The following is a 22,571-nucleotide window of genomic DNA, read 5'->3' on the forward strand; positions in this document are numbered from 1 at the left end:
AGCTTGATGTCACTCATGTCAGGGGCAGCTGTGGTGGTCCAAGCAATCTATCGGCTGTGACAGGCTCCTGCAAACCTCTGCTGGCAAAAATGGAGTTCGCAAGGGCTGCGCGGAGAAGTCCAAGCTCCATTTTTGTTGGCAGAGGCACTGCAGGCTGGTCCTCCGCTGTTTATAGGGCAGGCCTGCTAGCTGGATCTGTCCCCTAGGCTTTGATTTTGACATTCCTGAGTTAAGGAGTGAATCTGCTAACGTTATACTTGAACTATATGCAACCATGATGTGTAGACATGAATTATTACTTGAGGGCTTTCAGGCCAGGGAAAAAGGCTGTGTGAATATGTTCTTACTTTCTAAACACTCAACAATCACCTGGTAATTTTAGCTAGTCTTCTGACAGTGTCCCAGCTTACTTATAAATGCTTTATTTACCTTTTCTCATATAAGCTCCTATAGTAATACATTATTTGGATAATTTATATTTGTATACTATGTGTTTCATGAATGTTATAGCTTAGTTATTAAAGGAGTGAGTTATTGCACACAGGGGAAAAATGCAAAAAGTGGTAAGATGATATACTATCCATCTGAGGTTGAAAATACACTCGACTACTAATTTTGCTGTAGCAAGTCTGGTCAGGTATCAGTGAATCATACATAAATACACATTTGCTAAAACTGTCCAAATGTGGCAATTTGAATCTAATAATCCCTGTCATTCAGTCATTATTTCTCTGCAATCATTACACAAGGTGGTTGGAAAACTAGAAATGATGTTTATGTACTGAGATGACAGATGCAACCTATTGAAATGAAAAAAGTAGGACACCAAATCACCACACCTGTATCCAGGGAGGATGTCTTATCTGTGACTCATGTATCACACATTTCCTCTCAATGCCTCATCTGAAGAGACACACATTCTTTCACCTGTTGAATATGGTGAACAAATCCAGACAACTAGAGAGTGAATAGGGACTTCACCCTGAGAAAATACATGCATGAGTAATAGAAACCTGGAAGAATGTTGGAGGAAGTGGAAAGTGGGGAGGAAAACAATGTTATTTCATAATTTATTTTGAAGCTTACAAATTTCCACAAAGATCGGTTTATAACTATTTTTATTCAGTATAGTTTTGCATGTGAAGATTTAAACCTTGTGACTTAAAAGAGGACAAAGCACACCACAAAGATGATTAGGGGCCTGGAGGCTAAAACATAGGAAGAACGGCGACAGGAACTGCGTATGTTTAGTGAAAAGAACTTGCCTCCCTTCTAAATTCTGATTTGATTTTTCAAAACTTGATTCAGATCAGGTTATAAAAAATGGGGTTTAGTAGTTTAGATATGACAACGTGTTGCAATGCTAGAATTATTGAATTATTTCCCCACAAGCTGGTGATGCACTGGCCAATAGAACCAGAGAATAAAAGGAATATTTATCACTTATTGCACATATAGAATAAGGATTGCACTATTCCACACTAAATCAGATGAGGAAACATATGAGCAATGGAGGCAGCAACTTTCATGCCAGTATTGTTTTCTGCCAACTGAAAGATTGAACATAGCACTACCACAAGGCCAGTAGAAACATAGCACTACCACTGCCAGAAGGCCAGTAGAAACATAGCACTACCACTGCCAGAAGGCCAGTAGAAACATATGAAAAATTAAAGAGACAAATATAAAATTATATATGCCATGGAAAATATTGATAAGGAGATTTTCTTCCTATACTTTTGATACCTATGATACTGAAATCCTAGATTATCAACTGGAGCTAAATGTACAGGGATATACGATTAGTATATGAATTATTCTCCTACACCTAAATATATAGATAGGTAATAACATAGGTGAGGAAGTGCTTAAATGCATTGTTAAACTAAAGAATTTATTTTTATTAGATGTGATAACCATCAATCAATGCAGATTTCTCATTTCTAAATTCTTCACAAGCAATCTTCACTGCTATTGATCGTCGAACCACTGGGGGGGGGAATCATAAACCAATTGTGAGTCAATTGGTATTTCTTTTTGCTGTCAATTTTAAAAATTAAGAGATCAGCCAGAGTGTCCCCTCCCATCTTTGCTGCTTTTAAAAGAAACTCTATGCTTCATACATTTCTCTTAAAGGGAGGGGGGGGGACACGCACAAGAATCTACCCTAATCCATTTTAAACGCTTCTGATGTAACTGTGTCTTAGGCACACATTCTAACAACCAAACCACTAAGACAACCAGGATGAACTGGCTTGGTGTTCTAAATTTTTCTACTACTGATTCTGTAGGCATTGCTTATTTTGTGAGCATGGCTAGTTGCCACACTCTTAGTTCACCCATTTTTCTCAGTGCTGTTGTAAGGTTGTAACTACCTGTATCAATTAAGTCTGGATTTTTTTCTAATAGCAACAATCAAGTAAACAATACCCCAATTAAGAAGCTGTCAAAAAGCCATCAGTAAACAGCCCAACCAAAGAATCTCTAAGACCAATTCCACCAATAATGACAGCAGGACACCAGAATATAAACTGACAGCAAACAACACTTCTTACTAGCACTGAGGATGTTATCTAGTTAACGTAATAAAATATTTGCAATAAAACAAGCAAGCTCAGTGCACCAAGGACCTCTCATTTCTGAAATCTTTTCTATATGGTGGAAAGGCACAAGGCAGATCTCTAAACAATTGGCAACTTCAAATCTCTACCAACAAATGCTCCATCCTACACATTGGTAAAAAGAATCTGAATACTAAATACATACTTGGTAAAACTGAACTAACAGAGGACCCTCACTCAGTCAAAGACCTTGCAGTACTCATTCCCAATGACCTAAGTGCTAGAGCCCCCAGTAACAGCATTGCCAAAAAAGCATTAAGAATTGTAAACCTAATCTTATGTAGCTTCTTCTCTAGAAACGCTGATTTATTAACCAGAGCATACAAAACATTTGTCAGACCTATTCTAGAATATAGCTCACCTGTGTGGAATCCACACTGCATATCAGATATAAATACAATTGAAGGAGTCCAGAAATATTTCACAAGAAGAGTCCTTCACTCCTCCTCATGTAACAAATTACCCTACTCCTCCAGACTTCAAATACTAAATCCAGAAAATTTACAACTACATCGTCTCCGAACTGATTTAACTGTTGTTCATAAAATCATACATCATAATGTACTCTCTGTCAGTGACTACTTCACCTTTAACAACAACAACACAAGAGCACATAATAGATACAAACTGAGTGCAAATCGCTCCAAACTTGACTGCAGAAAATACGATTTCAGCAATAGAGTGGTCACCGTCTGGAACTCATTACCTGACTCTGTTGTTGCTTCCCCCAACCCCAAAATCTTCAACCTTACATTATCTACAATTGACTTCTCCCCTTTTCTAAGATGTCTGTAAGGGGTGTGCATAAGTGCACTTATGTGCCTAATGTCCCTGTCCTACTGTCTTATTATTCTTTCTATTAGTACGTTCTACTTATGTTTTGTTAATATGTACTATAATATTATACTTGTTTGACAAATAAAAATAAATAAAATAATTTACCACCTAGTGTTTTCATTTCCTTTATGTCATGAAAGTTGCCATGTTTGGGACCCATACTTTATGCATTTTCCCAGCATTATAATGAGAACAATACATGAGGCACTCTAACAAACAAACATCTCCTCGCAGGAGCCTTTCTTATATAATTATCACCATGGCATCTCATTGAACTGGAGTGCATCTCATTGGAAAGTCAGCCTCTGGCCACATGGTTAAATCTAGTCCAGATAAATAATGTGGCTGAGGAAGGATAGGAAAGACCAACAGCATGGAGAAACATGCCATTTAGTTTAATATAAAATAATAAAATGTTGAACTCCAGCCATTGCTGCTCCTAATTTAGAGCAAAATCAAATCAAAAACTCTGAAAGATATAAGTGAAATATATACTTGTTTATTTGCTTATTAACTTAGCAGAGACTAAATTAGATTCATTTGCTAAAGCCTGACTGTTTGCCATGCAGGAAGTATGACACAGAGCTAAGACAATGTTCTTTCCTCCACTCTTAATATGTGTTTTCTGTATTAGTTAGTTCCAGATGATCAATTTTTTTCAATTTACTAACCTCCTCTCCACAGATTCTACCCTATCAAAATTAAGGCTATTTCTAAGCCTGCACTAAGCTAAATTTTACAGATAATATAATAAGGAATTTTTATCTCTACAGATACTCAAGAAACATATTACTAATTTAGTACATCAGGAGGTTCTAACATTATCAAAGAAAACACAAAGATGTTGATAAAAATATAAAATTCATGAGTAAAATAGGTTTTAAGGTAAAGAACATAAAATGCTATGTATTAATATGGGCATTAATATGATGCATATAAATTGCATATTTCAAAATAATTAAGACTTAGATTAAATTTTTAAAAGATATATTAAGATGGCGGAACAAGTAAAAAAGTTATTTACAGTTATACTTATACAGTGTTCCCTCGATTTTCGTGGGTTCGAACTTCGCGGAACGTCTATACCACGGTTTTAAAAAAATATTAATTAAAAAATACTTCACTGTTTTTCCCCCTGTATAATGGTTTTTCCCGCCCGATGATGTCATATATCATTGCCAAACTTTCATCTGCCTTTAAAAAACATTTTTTTAATAAACTTTAATAAATAAACATGGTGAGTAATTTAGGGGTTTAAAGTGTTAAGGGAAGGCTTGGGATACTGTTCATAGCCAAAAAATAGTGTATTTACTTCCGCATCTCTACTTCGCGGAAATTCGACTTTCGCGGGCGGTCTCGGAACGTATCCCCCGCGAAAATCGAGGAAACACTGTATTTGCTTTAAAAGAAAATCGGAGGTCATTTCTTTATAATTTTTCTGCTCTTTTTGATTTGTTCTTTTCTTATTTCTGTCGTTTTTGTTTTTCTCTTCATTCTGAGTATTGGTTTTGAATATTATAAGATTTCGTTTTAAACTTTTAATGAAAATATATTTTAAAAAGCAGGGAAGAACTGTAAGTGGAAGTAATATTTTTATCATTTCTGCCCCCTTGTGGATCAAAGGACAAGAAGAGAAAGCAAGATCCTGGAAGGGAACAAGTGGCTGAGGAGATAGATCCCTCAAACCATTTGCTTCCTAACCACTAAAAGTCATTACAGTGCTAAAAAAAAGTTCTCTCACATATAACCCTTGTAGCATCTCTGCAGGTACATGATCAAAATTGGAACTGGCATGAATTTATGATGGTTGCAACATCCCCCAGTCAAGTATTTGCCAGCTGGCAACCTTCTAGGCCAGTGATGGCAAAACCTTTTGGCACTGTGTGCCCAAACTGGATCGTGCTCATGTGCACCGTATTGCCCAAACCCTAAAGACCAGCTGGCGATGGAGTGCTATGTGTACCACCTTTGGCATAGGTTCACCATCACGGTTCTAGACGGTTTCCAACAACAGTCAATAGAGGAAGCTAGATTCACTTAATGTTCATTTGCCTCAATTAACAACCACAATGATTCACTTAACAATCATAGCATAAAGTCATAGAATTGGACATGGCTCACTTAATTATCTTAACTATCAACAGAAGTGGTCATAAGCCAAGGACTACCTGTAGGTAGATTCCTAACCCATGTAGGAAGGAAGATGTTAAGAACGCCTCCTCTTACCAACACAAAGTACAATACCATGGTACCTCTCCCTAAGAACGCTTTTACTTACAAACTTTTCTAGATAAGAACTTGGTGTTCAAGATTTTTTTGCCTCTTCTCAAGAACCATTTTCCACTTACAAACCCGAGCCTCCGAAACTGTAACCGGAAAAGGCAGGGAGAAGCCTCTGTGGTGCTTCTCCAGGAATCTCCTGGGAGGAAACAGGGACCGAAAAGACGGGGAGAAGCCTCCATGGGGCCTCTAGGAATCTCCTGGGAAGAAACAGGGCCTCCACCCTCCCTGTGGTTTCCCCAATCTCACGCATTATTTGCTTTTACATTGATTCCTATGGGAAAAATTGCTTCTTTTTACAAACTTTTCTACTTAAGAACCTGGTCACGGAACGAATTAAGTTTGTAAGTAGAAGTACCACTGTATGCCCATGAAAAAAATTCAAGTTCAAGATAACTAAGGAAGGAACAGTTGTGAGATGTTAGTCCCAGAATTTGGACTTGGGGAGGATAGATTTAAATGATTCATAGAAAAGGTAGGCATATAAAAGCTCTTGAAATTTTGCAGGATAAATCAGTTCATGGAAACACTTAAAAAACAGAACATTCCAAACATATACAAATATTTCTATTTAAAAAATTTAAATGCTATGTAGATGAATAGCACTTACAAACTGAGAAGCAAAAAGAAGACACAATAGAAATAGAAGGGCTAATAATTAAGAATAAATCCAGAAGATTAAAGCTCAGAATGAGAAGAGGTTGCTGAGCAAGGAAAAATGTAATAAGCCATGGATTTAGGACTATGTAAAAAATAAGAATCAGCAAAGTGGTAGATTTGTTGCATAGATAAGGAAGTTGGAGAAATAAATGCTAATGAAAAATAGAGAAAAAGCAGAGCTACTTCATGTCTTTACTTTGGCTTCGGTGTCATAGGATAACGAAGAAAAAGGATTTCCTAATATAACAGGTAAAATGTTAAGTTAACAGTTCAGGACTGATAAACTTACTGTAAGACCTCAAATTGCTTCCTTAAATGAATACAAGTCTCTGGACTCAGACAAATTACATTTTAGGAATGCTGAAAGAAATTGCAGACATGATCTCAGAACCTCTGACTATAATCTTTGAAAACCCTAAGGGTAAGGGTTATTTAAGTTTTTTGCCCTCACATCAAGTATGGTTCTGTGTGTTCAGTGTTGTTTGGGGAAAATGCCACAGAAATGCATGATTTTAGGAGATGAAAATATGAGGAGTTTCAGGGATCCTAGTATTTTTTACAAAACTGTATATTTTAATGCTACCATCTAGTGATGTAGATTTTTGCAGGAGAAATTCAAAATGTTTGCATATATCTCATATTGTTAAGACAACAAAATAAAACAAAATGAAGTGATTCTACTGTTATTTATGAGAGAAAATGATGCCAAGGTTACTGTCCTCAGCATCAGAGGTCATGGCACGCATACTCACTGATAGCCCAAGAATGTAGATACCTAGGGAGACCTAAAGATTCAGAGCCGGATCAGGAGTTACTGGTTACAAAGAAAGACTGCTCAGAATAACAGATATTCTGTTGTGAAAGAACACGAAAAGGAGTGCAAATCTCTCTATAATGAGCAGCCTACCTGCCGAACAATAATTATAGAGGAGAACGATAGCTCCTCTGCCCAGTTCAAATGTCACAGTCCAAAAGCAGGCATGGGGACAAGCACCTTATTGCTCACGATGCTTGTCTGCCACTCATGGCTCGACCCAAAGTTCTCAGATGAAATAAACCCAGGGACTCTATAGTTCAGGAATCTGATGGTTAGAAAAAGTTCACGTTGAATTCCAGGAATATTCTTTGCTACCGAGTTTAAAAATGCTTCTATGAGAAATGGAAGGAATTTTGACACATCTGTCCTAGCTGAAGGACTGAATCAAAAGTTGGGGAGCATTAGAAGGGGTGAGCTGCTGCCCGGATGGAACGCAGTGGGGCTCCACCCTAAAACACCCAATTTGCACTGAAAGATGTTGAAAGAAAAATCAGGGCATCTTGCATAAGCCACACCCACAGTGTGGTAGTAAAACTTTTGGTAGCCCTTCACTGAGCATTAGCAACAGAGGGGTGTCCTCACAGCTCTGACAGATTCAATCCAATCAGCTAAGCAGACAAGATCAACCCATTCCTGGATGATATCTCCACTACTATGGAGAATTAGTCATTTCTAAAGTGGGTCAGAATGAAAAACAGCAACTAACGAAGGTGTAATTTCAGTAGCAAATAATTGTTTTCTTTGTATTCACTAAGATGAAAGAGATTTCTCTCCCATATTAAACAACAAGATTATTGTAACTGTTCTGGGCTTAGTCTAGAAATAGCACTCAACAGTCCAGAAAGTGGTTCTCTTGTAATAATTATCTTACACAGAAAGTAGACACTACAATACCACATTTTTATTAGAAATCTTTAATTTTTAATACTCACTTTGAAGTAACAAATAATAAAAACTGGATGCATATTTTAAAGGCTCTTGCATGCATACCTTTCATATTCAAGAGTGGGTCAAAAGAGAGACAGGGCAATAAACCTTTTTGGGGGGCCATATCATATTGTTCAAGGAATTTGAACGTCAGTAGTAACTACAAGACACACTGAATTCCTCCCATAGACCACGAGAGGGAAAGAGGGAGAGAGGGGGAAAGTGGATGGATGGATGGATGGATGGATGGATAGATAGATAGATAGACAGACAGACAAAGAATAGATAATAACATTGATGATAGATATAAATAATGTCTAATAAGTTAGATAATACAGGTGATATATTGATAGAAAGATGATATAGATAGATGATATATAGATAATAAATGTCATTGATAGATGATAATAGATAGTTAGATAATATGGATGATATATTGATAGATAAATAGATAAAGACAGATGATAGATAATAGATGATGATCAATAATAGACAGAGACAGATGATAGATGATTAAATAGCTGATAGACAGACAGATATGGATGGATGGATGGATGAATGGATAGATGGATGGATGGATGGATGGATGGATGGATGCCTGTGTAGTTTCATAATGGATGCTATTGTGAAAAAGGAGCTGGGGATCTATTTCCTTTTCCCTGCCTGAGGTGGGATGGCGCAGCAGGTAGAGTGCTGTACTGCAGGCCACTGAAGCTGACTGTAGATCTGAAGGTCAGCAGTTCAAATCTCATCACGGGCTCAAGGTTGACTCAGCCTTCCATCCTTCCGAGGTGGGAAAAATGAGGACCCGGATTGTGGGGGCAATAGCCTAGCTCTGTTAAAAAGTGCTATTGCTAACATGTTGTAAGCTGCCCTGAGTCTAAGGAGAAGGGCGGCATAAAAATTGAATGAATGAATGAATGAATGAATGAATGAATGAATAAAATAAGTAAAATAAGTAAAATAAGTAAAATAAATAAAATAAATAAAATAAATAAAATAAATAAAATAAATAAATATATTGTGCTAGAAAAAGCGTTACAAAAAACATAGTGACTTTTCTAGGCTTTCATTGTTAAAATTAGAATTAAGGAAGATGTGTCCCAAATAAGCCATGTTGCTGACCTTGAAAGGCTTGTTCGTAAACTTAGGTTTGTTGTGAATGATTGTAGTTATGAGCTATAATGTATTTTCTAATGAATAGATGGAATCCTGGCATTAGGGGGGGGGGGTTCCTAAAAGAGGCTGAAAAGTAATTCCTAAAGTTATCCTGATTTCATCTGTATGTTAATTTTTTTTTCCTGAGAGGACCATGTAGCAGCAATCTTTAAACAGTAAATTATTCTGTCATCACTTTGCTACTTTTATATCTTGTCATGATCGCTGCAGGGCCACCCAAGGTCATGCACAGATGTAGCACATATAGGAGAGGATCCACAGCAGCACAAATACTACCATGTATCATTTCTAATACTACTAATTTACTAATTGTTAGCTTAAGGCTTCTTTTAATTAGAAATAGAAACATAGAAACATAGAAGACTGACGGCAGAAAAAGACCTCACGGTCCATCTAGTCCGCCCTTATACTATTTTTTGTATTTTATCTAAGGATGGATAGATATTTATCCCAGGCATGTTTAAATTCAGTTACTGTGGATTTACCAACCATGTCTGCTGGAAGTTTGTTCCAAGGATCTACTACTCTTTCAGTAAAATAATATTTTCTCGTGTTGCTTTTGATCTTTCCCCCAACTAACTTCAGATTGTGTCCCCTTGTTCTTGTGTTCACTTTCCTATTAAAAAAACTTCCCTCCTGGACCTTATTTAACTCTTTAACATATTTAAATGTTTCGATCATGTCCCCCCTTTTCCTTCTGTCCTCCAGACTATACAGATTAAGTTCATTAAGTCTTTCCTGATATGTTTTATGCTTAAGACCTTCCACCATTCTTGTAGCCCGTCTTTGGACCCGTTCAATTTTGTCAATATCTTTTTGTAGGTGAGGTCTCGACAAAATTGAACGGGTCCAAAGACGGGCTACAAGAATGGTGGAAGGTCTTAATCATAAAACGTATCAGGAAAGACTTAATGAACTCAACCTGTGTAGTCTGGAGGACTAATAGTATAATAGTATTTTAAATTACTACAGAAGCAAGCTACAATCATATTTATCTTGTGAGGAGCAATTAACTCTCCTTGTTGAAATTTTGTTGGGATCTTTGTTTTTATTTTAATGACCCTGTAAGCCCTTAAATCAGGGTAGAGTCGGGGCATCTGAATGGAGCTGAGCCTTTAAGGGGCTGGTTACCCTTCCTGACACCTGCATGGAATTTGCAGCAGATATCTTCTCTTTAAGACACATTTGGGGCAGCCTAGGATTGAACTCTCAACCTCCGGAATGGGAGATGAGCATCTTCATCACTAGATCACCATGCTGCTTCTGTTAGGCACTCTCAATGACTTAATACACATACCCCAAAGAAAGCAGAAAGTGCCAGTACAGAAATCAATCTTTTTAATAAGGAAAAATAAATCCCCTTGATATTTTCTGTAGTTAAAAAATATGTCTGTTAAGGAACCAAAAAGAAGAAAACCCATGTGAGTTTGCCTCAGCAATGGCTCTCTAGCATCTGAACATGTTATTTTTTTTGAAATGACAAATAGAAGCTGAAAGGTAACTTAGGTTCTCATAACCTTCCCATAGGCAGCTACTTTTCCACTACGCCGAACTGACAAAAAGGAAGAGACAAGCAGAGACTTAAAACCAGAACAATTTGAGAAGAAGAAGAAAGTTGGTGGTGGAATGGCTGGCAAAATAAGATGGATTTAAAGTAGGCTGCTGGAGGCTGGTTATTTCTTGGACAGCCTAAGGCAGGGGTCACCAAACTTGGCAACTTTAAGACTTGTGAACTTCAACTCCCAGAATTCTCCAGCCAGCTATGCTATGCTGGAGAATTCTGGGAGTTGAAGTCCACAAGTCTAAGGCCTAAGGCAAGATTATTGAGGTGATTGTGAATGGGAGGAATAAGGTTGCTATGGAAGGAATCTTACATTTTTATTTATTTATTTATTTTATTTGTCAAACAAGTATAGTATTATAGTACATATTAACATAACATAACATAAGTAGAACATAGTAATAGAAAGGATAATAAGACAGTAGGACAGGGACATTAGGCACATAAGTGCACTTATGCACACCCCTTACAGACCTCTTAGAAAAGGGGAGAGGTCAATTGTAGATAATGTAAGGTTGAAGATTTTGGGGTTGGGGGAAGCAACAACAGTCAGGTAATGAGTAACAGGCGGTGACCACTCTATTGCTGAAATTGTATTTTCTGCAGTCAAGTTTGGAGCAATTTACACTCAGTTTGTATCTATTATGTGCTCTTGTGTTGTTGTTGTTAAAGGTGAAGTAGCCACTGACAGAGAATACATTATGATGTATGATTTTATGAACAACAGTTAAACCAGTTCGGAGACGACGTAGTTGTAAATTTTCTAGATTTAGTATTTTAAGTCTGAAGGAGTAGGGTAATTTGTTACGTGAGGAGGAGTTAAGGACTCTTCTTGTCAAGTATTTCTGGACTCCTTCAATTGTATTAATATCTGATATGCAGTGTAGATTCCACACAGGTGAGCTATATTCTAGAATAGGTCTGACAAATGTTTTGTATGCTCTGGTTAATAAATCAGTGTTTCTAGAGAAGAAGTTACATAAGATTAGGTTTACAATTCTTAATGCTTCTTTGGCAATGCTGTTACAGTGGGCTCTAGCAGCTCATTGGAAGTGAGTACTGCAATGTCTTTGACTGAGTGAGGGTCCTCTGTTAGTTCAGTTTTACCAAGTATGTATTTAGTATTTGGATTCTTTTTACCAATGTGTAGGACGGAGCATTTATTTGTAGAGATTTGAAAACACAATTGCTTGTCATATTGTCACAGAGATCGTTTATTAAAGAGAGTTGTTCCTAAAACACTGCCTTGTGGGACAACATTGTTAACTGGAGCAGGATTAGATATGGCATTACCTATTTTGACCACTTGTTGTCTGTTGGACAGGAACGCTGAAATCCAATCATGCCAGAGATGCCATAGGATTTTAGTTTCAATATGAAGTGTAATGGATTGGTTTATGATGGATTCCACGTCTTTGTAAGTGACACAAGTCAAGGAAATTGGTCTGTAGTTTTCAACATTGTTTGGATCACCTTTTTTGAAGATAGGGATGACTGTGGATAGAGACCAGAGTTTAGGTAGGGAGCTAGTTGTAGAAGATATTTTGAAAATTATGCTTAGGGGTTCAGCCAGGGTTGAGAAGAGCTTTTTAAAGAAGTATGTGCATAGTCCGTCTGGTCTGATAGGAAGGGAAGATTTTAGGTTGTGTAATGATTTTTTTAACATTTTCCTCTGTACATTCAATTTGTGTTAGATCACTGAAGTTAGTTGAGTTGCGACTAGGAAATGCTGGGCATGAGCCCTTGCTGTTAACAAAGACAGAGCTGAAGAAGATGTTAAAGAGGTTGGCTTTAATTGTTTCATTGTTATACTCTTTATCATTAGGTCCTTTAAGGGGTGGGATGGATCTAGAGTCTTTGAGTTTATTGTTTACAAAGTTATAGAAGGCACAAGTTGATTTTGTACGTAGGAGGTTTTCTTCTTGATTAATGTGGCAGTTGGTACATTCAGTCTTTATTTGATGACATAAATTTTTATAGTGGTTTTTAAAGTTTGCGCCAGAGTAATCTTTTCCTTCACAGTTTTTGTGAGAGGCTGGAGACACGGTGAAAAGAGCTCCCTAGGGACAGCAAATGCCTATCTCCCCATCTCCCCATTCACCCAAAAAGGCCTGTGTCAACTCATTAATTATCCCTTTTTTATATTTTAGAGGATGCTATGGAACACAAATGCAACAATGCATGAAACTTTACTTTGCTGCTAATGAAAACTGGGCAATTGCTATCTACAGTTTTCAAATTGTCTCAAAACGTATGCTATCTTTGCATAGATAGGAGTTTGTTAAAAGACATACAGCATTCTCTTAAATAAGTTTTGAAAATATTGACTCAAAAGACATATTCTCTTCATTAGATACACTGAACATAAATTATCCAGGAAACATTGTCTTCATCCCTGAAAGTTTATCTTGAAGTGCTATTTGCTACAAATCCTTTGAAAATAAATGTAAGATGAGTTTGAACAGACTAGAATAAATGTTTCCTCTTTAAAAAAAAGTCTGCATGAAGAAACTGGAAATCAATCATTGCCAGAAACTCTTCATTCATTTACAAAGTATTAATATACTTAAATTCTGTAAATTTTTCAACCATCATAAATATAAAAAACATTTTCCTTTCTAACTATTTATGGTTAACACTACTAATTCTGGTTTTTACTAACTTGCTATTTGACGTACATAATACTATCATGATTAGCGATCACTTGGTTGGTTATTTCTGAATTATCTGATTCTCACACCATCACTTTAATTCCAGTGAAATAAATTTGGTCAGGGAAAACATTTGAAAATTTCATGAATATCTCTTTATTTTTGCTTGTTGCTATTTTAAATAATCCCCTTTCTGTAATAGACTTGCACAACCTGAGTTGTCGCGACCAATGCCAAATAGATGGATACTTTTTAAAAATAAAAATCTCTATCTACCAGTACTAGAAAGCTATTTAGCAGAACTCCTTTTACTCAAAAAATAGATCTAAATGCCCAAGAAACATATTTAAATGTATGAATCAAAGGCTGCAAGAGAAATGTGTGCTGTTACTGGAATTCCTCCTTCTGTTTAGAAGAAATTTAATATATTCTCTGTTCTGGTTTCTGGTAGAAATTTAGCAATTACAAATAACTCTTATTAAATGCATCATTTCATGAATAAAGAAACTCCATTTATTTCTGCTCTCCTATAATTCAAACACATTCCATACAGGCACTTGGGTCCGTTATCTCTCTTAGCTGCATTCCTCACATTCCTTCTCCTGCTCCACTTAACAAGATTTATTTTCCTAACAGCATGACTTTGAAAAACAGCAGAACTAACTGTTAACAACACAGAATCCTTTTGCTTACTTGAGAGCGGCAAGAAACACATCCATCTTCCCTTTGGCAACCTTGAAACTCCACCCTTCTTCTCCACTGACCCCCTGACGTGCCAAATATATCACTACAGTATTTAACTCAGTGTTTCCCAACCTTTTTTGAGTCGCGGCACATTATTCATATTTTCAAAATCCTGGGGAACATTGAGGGGGGGGGGGGCTAAAAAAAAGTTTGGACAAAAAAAATCTCTCTCTTCCTCCCTTTCGCTCTATTTCTCCCTCCCTCTTTCTCTCTCTTCCTTCCTTCCCTTCTTTCTCTCTCTCCATCCCTTTTTCTTTCTTACCTTCTTTCTTTCTTCCTTCCTCTCCTTTTTGCTCTCTCTCCCTCCCTCCCTCCTTCCCTCCCTCTATCTCTTTCTCTCTCCCTCCTTCCCTCCCTCTATCTCTTTCTCTCTCCTTCCTTCCCCCTCTCTTGCTCTCTCTCTCTTGCTTTTTCTCTCTCTCTTGCTCTCTCTCTCTCTGCCTCTCTTGCTATGTCTCTTTCTTTCTCTCTCTTTCTATCTCTCTTGCTGTCTCTCTCTCTCTATCTCTCTTGCTGTCTCTCTTTCTTTCTCTCTCTCTCTTTCTCTGTCTCTCTTGCTATCTCTCTCTCTCTGCCTCTGTTGCTATCTCTCTTTTTCTCTCTCTCTCTCTTGCTATCTCGCTTTCTCTCTCTCTCTTTTTTTCTCTCGTTACACCATGCTGACAACAGCAGCATCGGGCAGTAGACAGGGGTGGCGGCAGAGCGGCTGACTGCGAGCGGGAGCCCTGACGGCGGCAGCTGGACGTGCTGCTGGACGCCATATATGCTGGCACTGCGCTGGGCATGGGCGTGGGGCTGGCACCTCCGGCCTAGCCAGCGAGCCAGTGCCAGCATGTACGGCATCCAGCAGCACGTCCAACCGCCACTGTCGGTGCCTCCACCCTGGAGCTCCCTCTCGCCGCCGCCATCTCCCCGCGACTGCCTGGGGCCGCTGCAGCCGGCACCCTCCCGCTCCCACTGCCAGTGCCCTCCCGCCGGGCCCCAAAGGACACTGATTGCTGCCCCTGCCAGGGAAGCTCCAGTTGGGCGTGCCGCTGCCGGAGCCTCCGCCCTGGAGCTCTTGCCACCACCATCCCCTAGCTATTACTTGGTGCCGCTAGTGATGGCGCCCTCCTGCTCTCGCTGCCGGTGCCCTCCCGCCGGGCCCCAAAGGAAAAAGGAGGCACGAAGAATGAAGCTCTCCTTTTTCTTGCCTTCCTTCTTTGGGGCCCAGCAGGAGAGCACCGGAAACAGCGGCATCGGGCAATAGCCGGGGGACAGCTGTGAGTGGGAGCTCCGGGTCGGAGGCACCGGCACCGGCTGCCCCCCGCCCAGCTGGAGCTTCCCTAGGAGGTTCACGGCACACTTGACCATGTCTCGCGGCACACTAGTGTGCCGCGGCACACTGGTTGGGAATCCCTGATTTAACTCATTCCTCTCCTTAATATCTTCTTCCAGACCTCTGTTCTCTACATTTTTGGGCCCTTCTGAATTTAGGGTTAACCCAGCGAGCATCTGATTCTCCCTCGCTAGATCCTGAACTCATAGCCCCATCCTGTGGTTGGCCTCCCACCTGTTCTACTACCTGTAACCCCGGGCCCCCCACTAATTCATAAACACTATCTGAATCCGAGTCCTCAATATCTTCATCATCCTCCAACTGATCAGGAGTATGTACAACATTCTCAATATATAATCAATCTACATTGTTATAATACTTATTCTTCCAGACGCGTAATCAGACAGAATTGAATTTTGTTCAACAAAATTCATGGGGATGTATGAGACAATTAACAAGAACAGAAAGAAGTTCACATATCCAGAATTCAGACCATAAGCATATTTGTATTTATGCTGGAAAAATTAGCTATGTAGGCCATTTTTGTCTTGCTGCAACAATCTGGATGATTACTAGATGGCTGCACAAAAATACAGTACAAGAAAAAATATTTTTTCTGACCTAATTCCCTATTAGCATAATGTGCAGTGGTTAAATTATGGAATAATGTTATTCCTCCCAGATGTTACCATGCAGATTCTCTTGATTTGAAAAACATAATGGTATTAAGTGATCTGAAGAAATAGACCAGATGGACTCAGCCTGGAGAACTGGCAGGCGATCAAACACCTCTGCAGCTCTGGGAAAGATTGAGTTGGAGGAGCTGATTCAGATAATGAGGGCCAGGTTCTGGAAATAGCAAATTATCAAGCAATGTGACAAGCACCTGGAGTTACCCAAGGTTTTTCTTAAAAAAATCTTGTCTGCAGTTTTAATTTTTAATATCTTATTCAGAAATGAAGCTATTAAAATCTGTAAAACGTAACAGAAAGGGGGGTTATTTAAAATCTAGCATATTGGGTAACATTTAAATATGTTAAAGGGTTAAATAAGGTTCAGGAGGGAAGTGTTTTTAATACACAAGAACAAGGGGACACAATCTGAGGTTAGTAGGGGAAAAGATTAGAAGCAACGTGAGAAAATATTATTTTGCTGAAAGAGTAGTAGATGCTTGGAACAAACTTCCAGCAGATGTGGTTGGCAAATCCACAGTAACTGAATTTAAACATGCCTGGGATAAACATAGATCCATCCTAAGATAAAATACAGGAAATAGTATAAGGGCAGACTAGATGGACCATGAGGTCTTTTTCTGCCATCAATCTTCTATGTTTCTATGTAATTTTCAATATACTGTATCTATTCAGGATACCAAGCAGAGCACAATTTTTAAGTTTTCCAAATACATTCTGAAAATAACACACAATACTGTTCCAGACAATACTTGTATCTCCACTTCTGTTTTTCTCATGTTAGCAGACTGCTGACAATTCACATTTCAAGCGAAGTTCTAGTTTTCTAGCTAATTAACTCTGTTACATTCAGGAAATTTACAATAGAGCAATAAAAAATTTAAAACTTCTGCTGCATAACTGGCACAGAAGATATATTTGCAAGAATACCTCCCATGTGATTCTAGTTGAAATTTACCAGCTACAGTGTATATAATTTTATGTTGAGAAATTATATTTCAAGGTATTTGGGGCATGCTTTTCCCCCTGAATAAGCAATCTGATAATGCAATTCCTTTTTGAACAAAACAGAACAGATTAAATATTAACTATATAAGTAAGGTAAAAACTTAACTGACTCATAAAATTGTTCAATTTTTGTTTACTTTACGTATTTAACATTTTATTTCATTCCTTGCTGTGTTTAATTATGCATTTAACAGCATGAATATTTTATCAATGCAGGAAACTGTTATATGAAGGTGCAAATTTATTATAAAAATTGTATAAACTCAGCAGATTCATTTAATTTATTCAAAGTAACTTAATAGGATCCCTGCAATATCACTTTCAACCTGCAATATTCTAAATTTAGATATATGAACAGACATCACAATTAGGATATTAGATGGGTAGTCATGCTTTGCAAATCTACTCCTAAGAAGCATGGTTTTGATGATGGACTCTTGGTATGATCAAACTGTAACATCTTAGTCAGATATTTGGGGCATTGTAATTCAACTCTAGGCTACATAGTTGTGTACCAGACCCAAGTAGCCCAAGTCGATCTCCCTTGTAGATCATCTTTCCAGATTGAAGAGTACTGTAGTCATAGCATCTCTCAAACTGGATGGAAATCTTATTTCTGAAGAACAGTGCTTTTTAATATTATTATTTATTAGATTTGTATGCCGCTCCTCTCCAAAGACTCGGAGTGGCTCACAAAAAGAAAACAGTACAAATTCAATACTGTAGTTAAAAACAATTTAAAACCCCTTAATATAAAAAACAGTCATACACCTCAGACAAACCGTATACAAAATGGAAACGGCCCAGGGGAATAAATTTCCCCATGCCTGATGGCAGGGCTGGGTTTTAAGGAGTTTGCGAAAGGCAAGGAGGGTGGGAGCAATCCTAATCTCTGGGGGGAGTTGATTCCAGAGGGTCGGGGCCACCACAGAGAAGGCTCTTCCCCTGGGCTCTGCCAGATGACATTGTTTTGTTGACGGGACCCGGAGAAGGCCAACTCTGTGGGAAATAACCGGTTGCTGGGATTTGTGCGGCAGAAGGCGGTCCCGGAGATATTCTGGTCCAATGCCATAAAGGGCTTTATAGGTCATAACCAACACTTTGAATTGTGACCGGAAACTGATCGGAAACCAATGCAGACTGCGGATTGTTGGTGTAACATGGACATACCTGGGGAAGCCCATGATTGCTCTTGCAGCTTCATTATGCACGATCTGAAGTTTCCGAACACTCTTCAAAGGTAGCCCATGTAGAGAGCGTTACAGTAGTCGAACCTTGAGGTGATGAGGGCATGGGTGACTGTGAGTAGTGACTCCCAGTCCAGGTAGGGCTGCAACTGGTGCACCAGGCGAACCTGGGCAAACGACCCCCCCTTACCACAGCTGAAAGATGGTTCTCTAATGTTAGCTGTGGATTGAGGAGGATGCCCAAGTTGCGGACCCTCTCTGAGAGGGTCAGTAATCCCCCCCCCGGGTAATGGACGGACAGATGGAATTGTCCTTGGGAGGCAAAACCCACAGCCACTCCATCTTATCAGGGTTGAGTTTGAGTCTGTTGACACCCATCCAGACCCTAACAGCCTCCAGGCACCGGCACATCACTTCCACTGCTTTGTTGACTGGACATGGGGTGGAGATGTACAGCTGGGTATCATCAACATACTGATGATACCTCACCTCATGCCCCTGGATGATCTCACCCTGCGGTTTCATGTAGATATTAAATAGCAGGGGGGAGAGGACCGACCCCTGAGGTACCCCACAGAGGAGAAACCTAGAGGTCTATCTCTGATCCCCCACTACCACCGACTGTGACCAACCGGAGAGGTAGGAGGAGAACCACTGAAGGACAGTGCCTCCCTCTACCAACCCCTCCAGCTGGCGCAGAAGGATACCATGGTTCATGGTATCGAAAGCTGCTGAGAGGTCAAGAAGCACCAGGACAGAAGATAAACCCCTGTCCCGGGCCCACCAGAGATCATCCATCAACATGACCAAAGCAGTTTCCGTGCTGTAGCCGGGCCTGAAACCCGACTGTTGAGGGCCTAGATAATTGGCTTCTTCCAAGGACCGCTGGAGCTGGAGCACCACCACCTTATCATCAACCTTCCCCATAAAGGGAAGGTTGGAGACTGGATAATAGTTGTTGAGAATAGCTGGGTCAAGGGAAGGCTTCTTGAGGAGGGGGCGCACAAGTGCCTCCTTGTAAGGAGCCAGAAACAACCCCCTCCCCAAAGAAGCGTTGACAATCTCCTGGACCCAGCTCCGTGTCACCTCCCTGCTGGCTGAAACCAGCCAGGAGGGACACGGATCCAGTAAACAGGTGGTGGAATTCACAGCTCATATGGCCTTGTCCACTTCATCAGGTATCACCAGATCAAACTCTTCCCAGAAAGATGGACAAGGATGGGCCCCAGTCACCTCGACTGACTTGTTGTCTGTTGACTCTGTTATCCAATCGGAGTCGAGGTCCACCCGGATCTGAGTGACTTTATCAGCGAAAAATGTGTTAAAGTCCTCAGCACTGCTCTGCAAGGGCTCCCCAACTGCCCCCTGGTTAAGAAGGGAGAGGGTCATCCTAAACAGAGCAGCCGGTTGAGATTCCACTGATGCAATCAAGGTGGCATGATACGCACATCTTGCCGCCTTGAGCGCCACTTTGTAAGTCTTAATATGAGCTCTTACAAATGTTCGGTCGGATTCGGACTTACTCTTCCTCCATCGCTTCTCTAGACGTCTCTTCTGGCATTTCAACCCCCGGAGCCCCTCAGTAAACCAAGGAGCTCTCCAAGGTCTAGTGCCACAGAGAGGTCGCAACAGCGTAATCCGGTCAAGATCCTCCATCGCAGCCTTGTTCCAGGCCACGGCAAGAGGCTCTGCCGAACTGTGGACGAGTGCATCTGGTATAACCGCAAGTGCCCTTTGAAAGCCCTCTGGGTCCATCAGGTGTCTGGGGCAGAACATACTAGTCGATTCTGTCTCCCTGCGGGGAAGGATTGGAGCCAGGAAGTCAAGCCGCAGTAGAAAATGGTCGGACCATGACAAAGGCAACACTTCTAAGCCCCTCGTTTTAAGGTGTTGAGCTCAAAGTGAGAGAAAAATTTAGGCCATATTCTATTAAAGTACTTTTTTTATCTATGAGGCCTGAAAATGGCAAGATGATTTCCTTTCTCTGTTTTTTTACAACTACCAAATTTATTCTTTTTATTAAACATTATGCATTATACATATACATAGAAACATAGAAACATAGAAGACTGACGGCAGAAAAAGACCTCATGGTCCATCTAGTCAGCCCTTATACTATTTTCTGTATTTTATCTTAGGATGGATACATGTTTATCCCAGGCATGTTTAAATTCAGTTACTGTGGATTTACCAACCACGTCTGCTGGAAGTTTGTTCCAAGGATCTACTACTCTTTCAGTAAAATAATATTTCCTCACGTTGCTTTTGATCTTTCCCCCAACTAACTTCAGATTGTGTCCCCTTGTTCTTGTGTTCACTTTCCTATTAAAAACACTTCCCTCCTGAACCTTATTTAACCCTTTAACATATTTAAATGTCCCCCCTTTTCCTTCTGTCCTCCAGACTATACAGATTGAGTTCATTAAGTCTTTCCTGATACGTTTTATGCTTAAGACCTTCCACCATTCTTGTAGCCCGTCTTTGGACCTGTTCAATTTTGTCAATAACTTTTTGTAGGTGAGGTATCCAGAACTGAACACAGTATTCCAAATGTGGTCTCACCAGCGCTCTATATAAGGGGATCACAATCTTCCTGCTTGTTATACCTCTAGCTATGCAGCCAAGCATCCTACTTGCTTTTCCTACTGCCCGACCACACTGCTCACCCATTTTGAGACTGTCAGAAATCACTATTCCTAAATCCTTCTCTTCTGAAGTTTTTTGCTAACACTGTTGTAAAAACGTATTGTAAAAATCCTGAAAATTAAACAAGGTACTGGAATTAACATTTATATCAGTATTTCCTTATTTTCCCCAGCATATGCTTCCTTCATCATCTAGAGGCGGCCAAATGTGCAATTTATATTAACTTATTTCTTTGGTTGGGAAATAAGGAAAATGTGCATAAATAAATTAAGCATTCAAACCAATGCACTTGAGGTGAACATATACGCTTTTTATCTATCTTGGACTTTCTTGGACTCCAATCACCCTTTGCTCAATAAAGAAGGAAAATGACTTGGATTTCAAAGTTAATTAGTAAAGTTTGTGGACTGATATATTCTGGACTGATCTAACATGGAAAATCTGAAGAATGCAATAAAATTTATTTCGGCTACTACAGTATACTGAATTTGAAAATAAAATAGATCAAGTGAAAAAATGGTAATGATTCTACAGTAAATTAACACTACCAAGATTTTTTTTTTAAAGAATTCACTGAAATCCAGTATGGCATTCTTCTACCTGGATACCAGTCTGCTGACATGTTTTAATTACTTATTCATGGAAAAGAAACGGGGGGGGGGGGACATATTTAGCTGCCTCCTTAAGGGATGTATATCTATATAAGTAAAGACATGTTTTATGTCCTTTAGAATTTCATTCAGCCTGCCAGCAAAATCTTTTACATAAAATGCTCATTCAAAATCAGCAATTTCCGGATAACATTTACCATTCTTTGGGTTTTTCTTTATAATGTTCTTCTATAAATTTTAAACAAGCCACAAGCATCGAAAGCTCTGTTTTGGTTCACCAGAGACAAATAATTCAAAGTTACTACACTGGTGAGATCTGACAATCTCTAAACCATTTCACACGTTAGAACTATCTGCTTAACTGCTTACCTCCAGCTGTATAAGAGTCTCTTGTTCGCATTTTATGTCATCCACATCAGAAGGTTGCTCAGTCATTGTCTTGGTCTAAAATTTATCTCAGTATATAATACTTCATATAACAGAAAATACTGTGATTTGTACCAGGCCTTTTCGTTAAGTAAGAAGGAATCTCAGAACTGCTGGTAATAGCAGTTGCAAAACTGTAACAGAAAAATGAAAGTAGCAAAGTTCACAGATAACATTTGTGTTTAATGCAGTTAGGTTGGGCTGCCATGAATGACTGAGAGACACCTATTAAATACATGTCAGTCATTGACAGACAGTATGCAATTATGTAACATTCAGGTGTGGCAAACACAAGCCCAGCTCTGAATCATGCATAAAGGACCAGCCTAAGACAGGATGGTCATCAGATAAATAGTTTCTGCAGCTATAATTGAATGTAGTATATAGCTTGCAAAATAAATAAAAT

The 22,571-nt window shown here is 39.2% G+C and overlaps 1 protein-coding gene across 1 annotated transcript in view; it reads right to left on the minus strand.

Annotated features, from left to right (window-relative positions):
• TMCC3 (transmembrane and coiled-coil domain family 3) overlaps nt 1-22,225 on the minus strand; it is a 73,004-nt gene extending 50,779 nt beyond the window's left edge. Inside the window, exon 1 of the mRNA XM_070755840.1 lies at nt 22,109-22,225. Within this exon, the coding sequence (XP_070611941.1) occupies nt 22,109-22,174 (66 nt within the window). The 5' untranslated portion in view covers nt 22,175-22,225. The remainder of the gene's footprint in view (nt 1-22,108) is intronic.
• Between the last annotated feature and the right edge of the window lie 346 nt (nt 22,226-22,571).

Source organism: Erythrolamprus reginae, chromosome 6, assembly GCF_031021105.1.
Source record: "Erythrolamprus reginae isolate rEryReg1 chromosome 6, rEryReg1.hap1, whole genome shotgun sequence".
Classification (NCBI taxonomy): domain Eukaryota; kingdom Metazoa; phylum Chordata; class Lepidosauria; order Squamata; family Dipsadidae; genus Erythrolamprus; species Erythrolamprus reginae.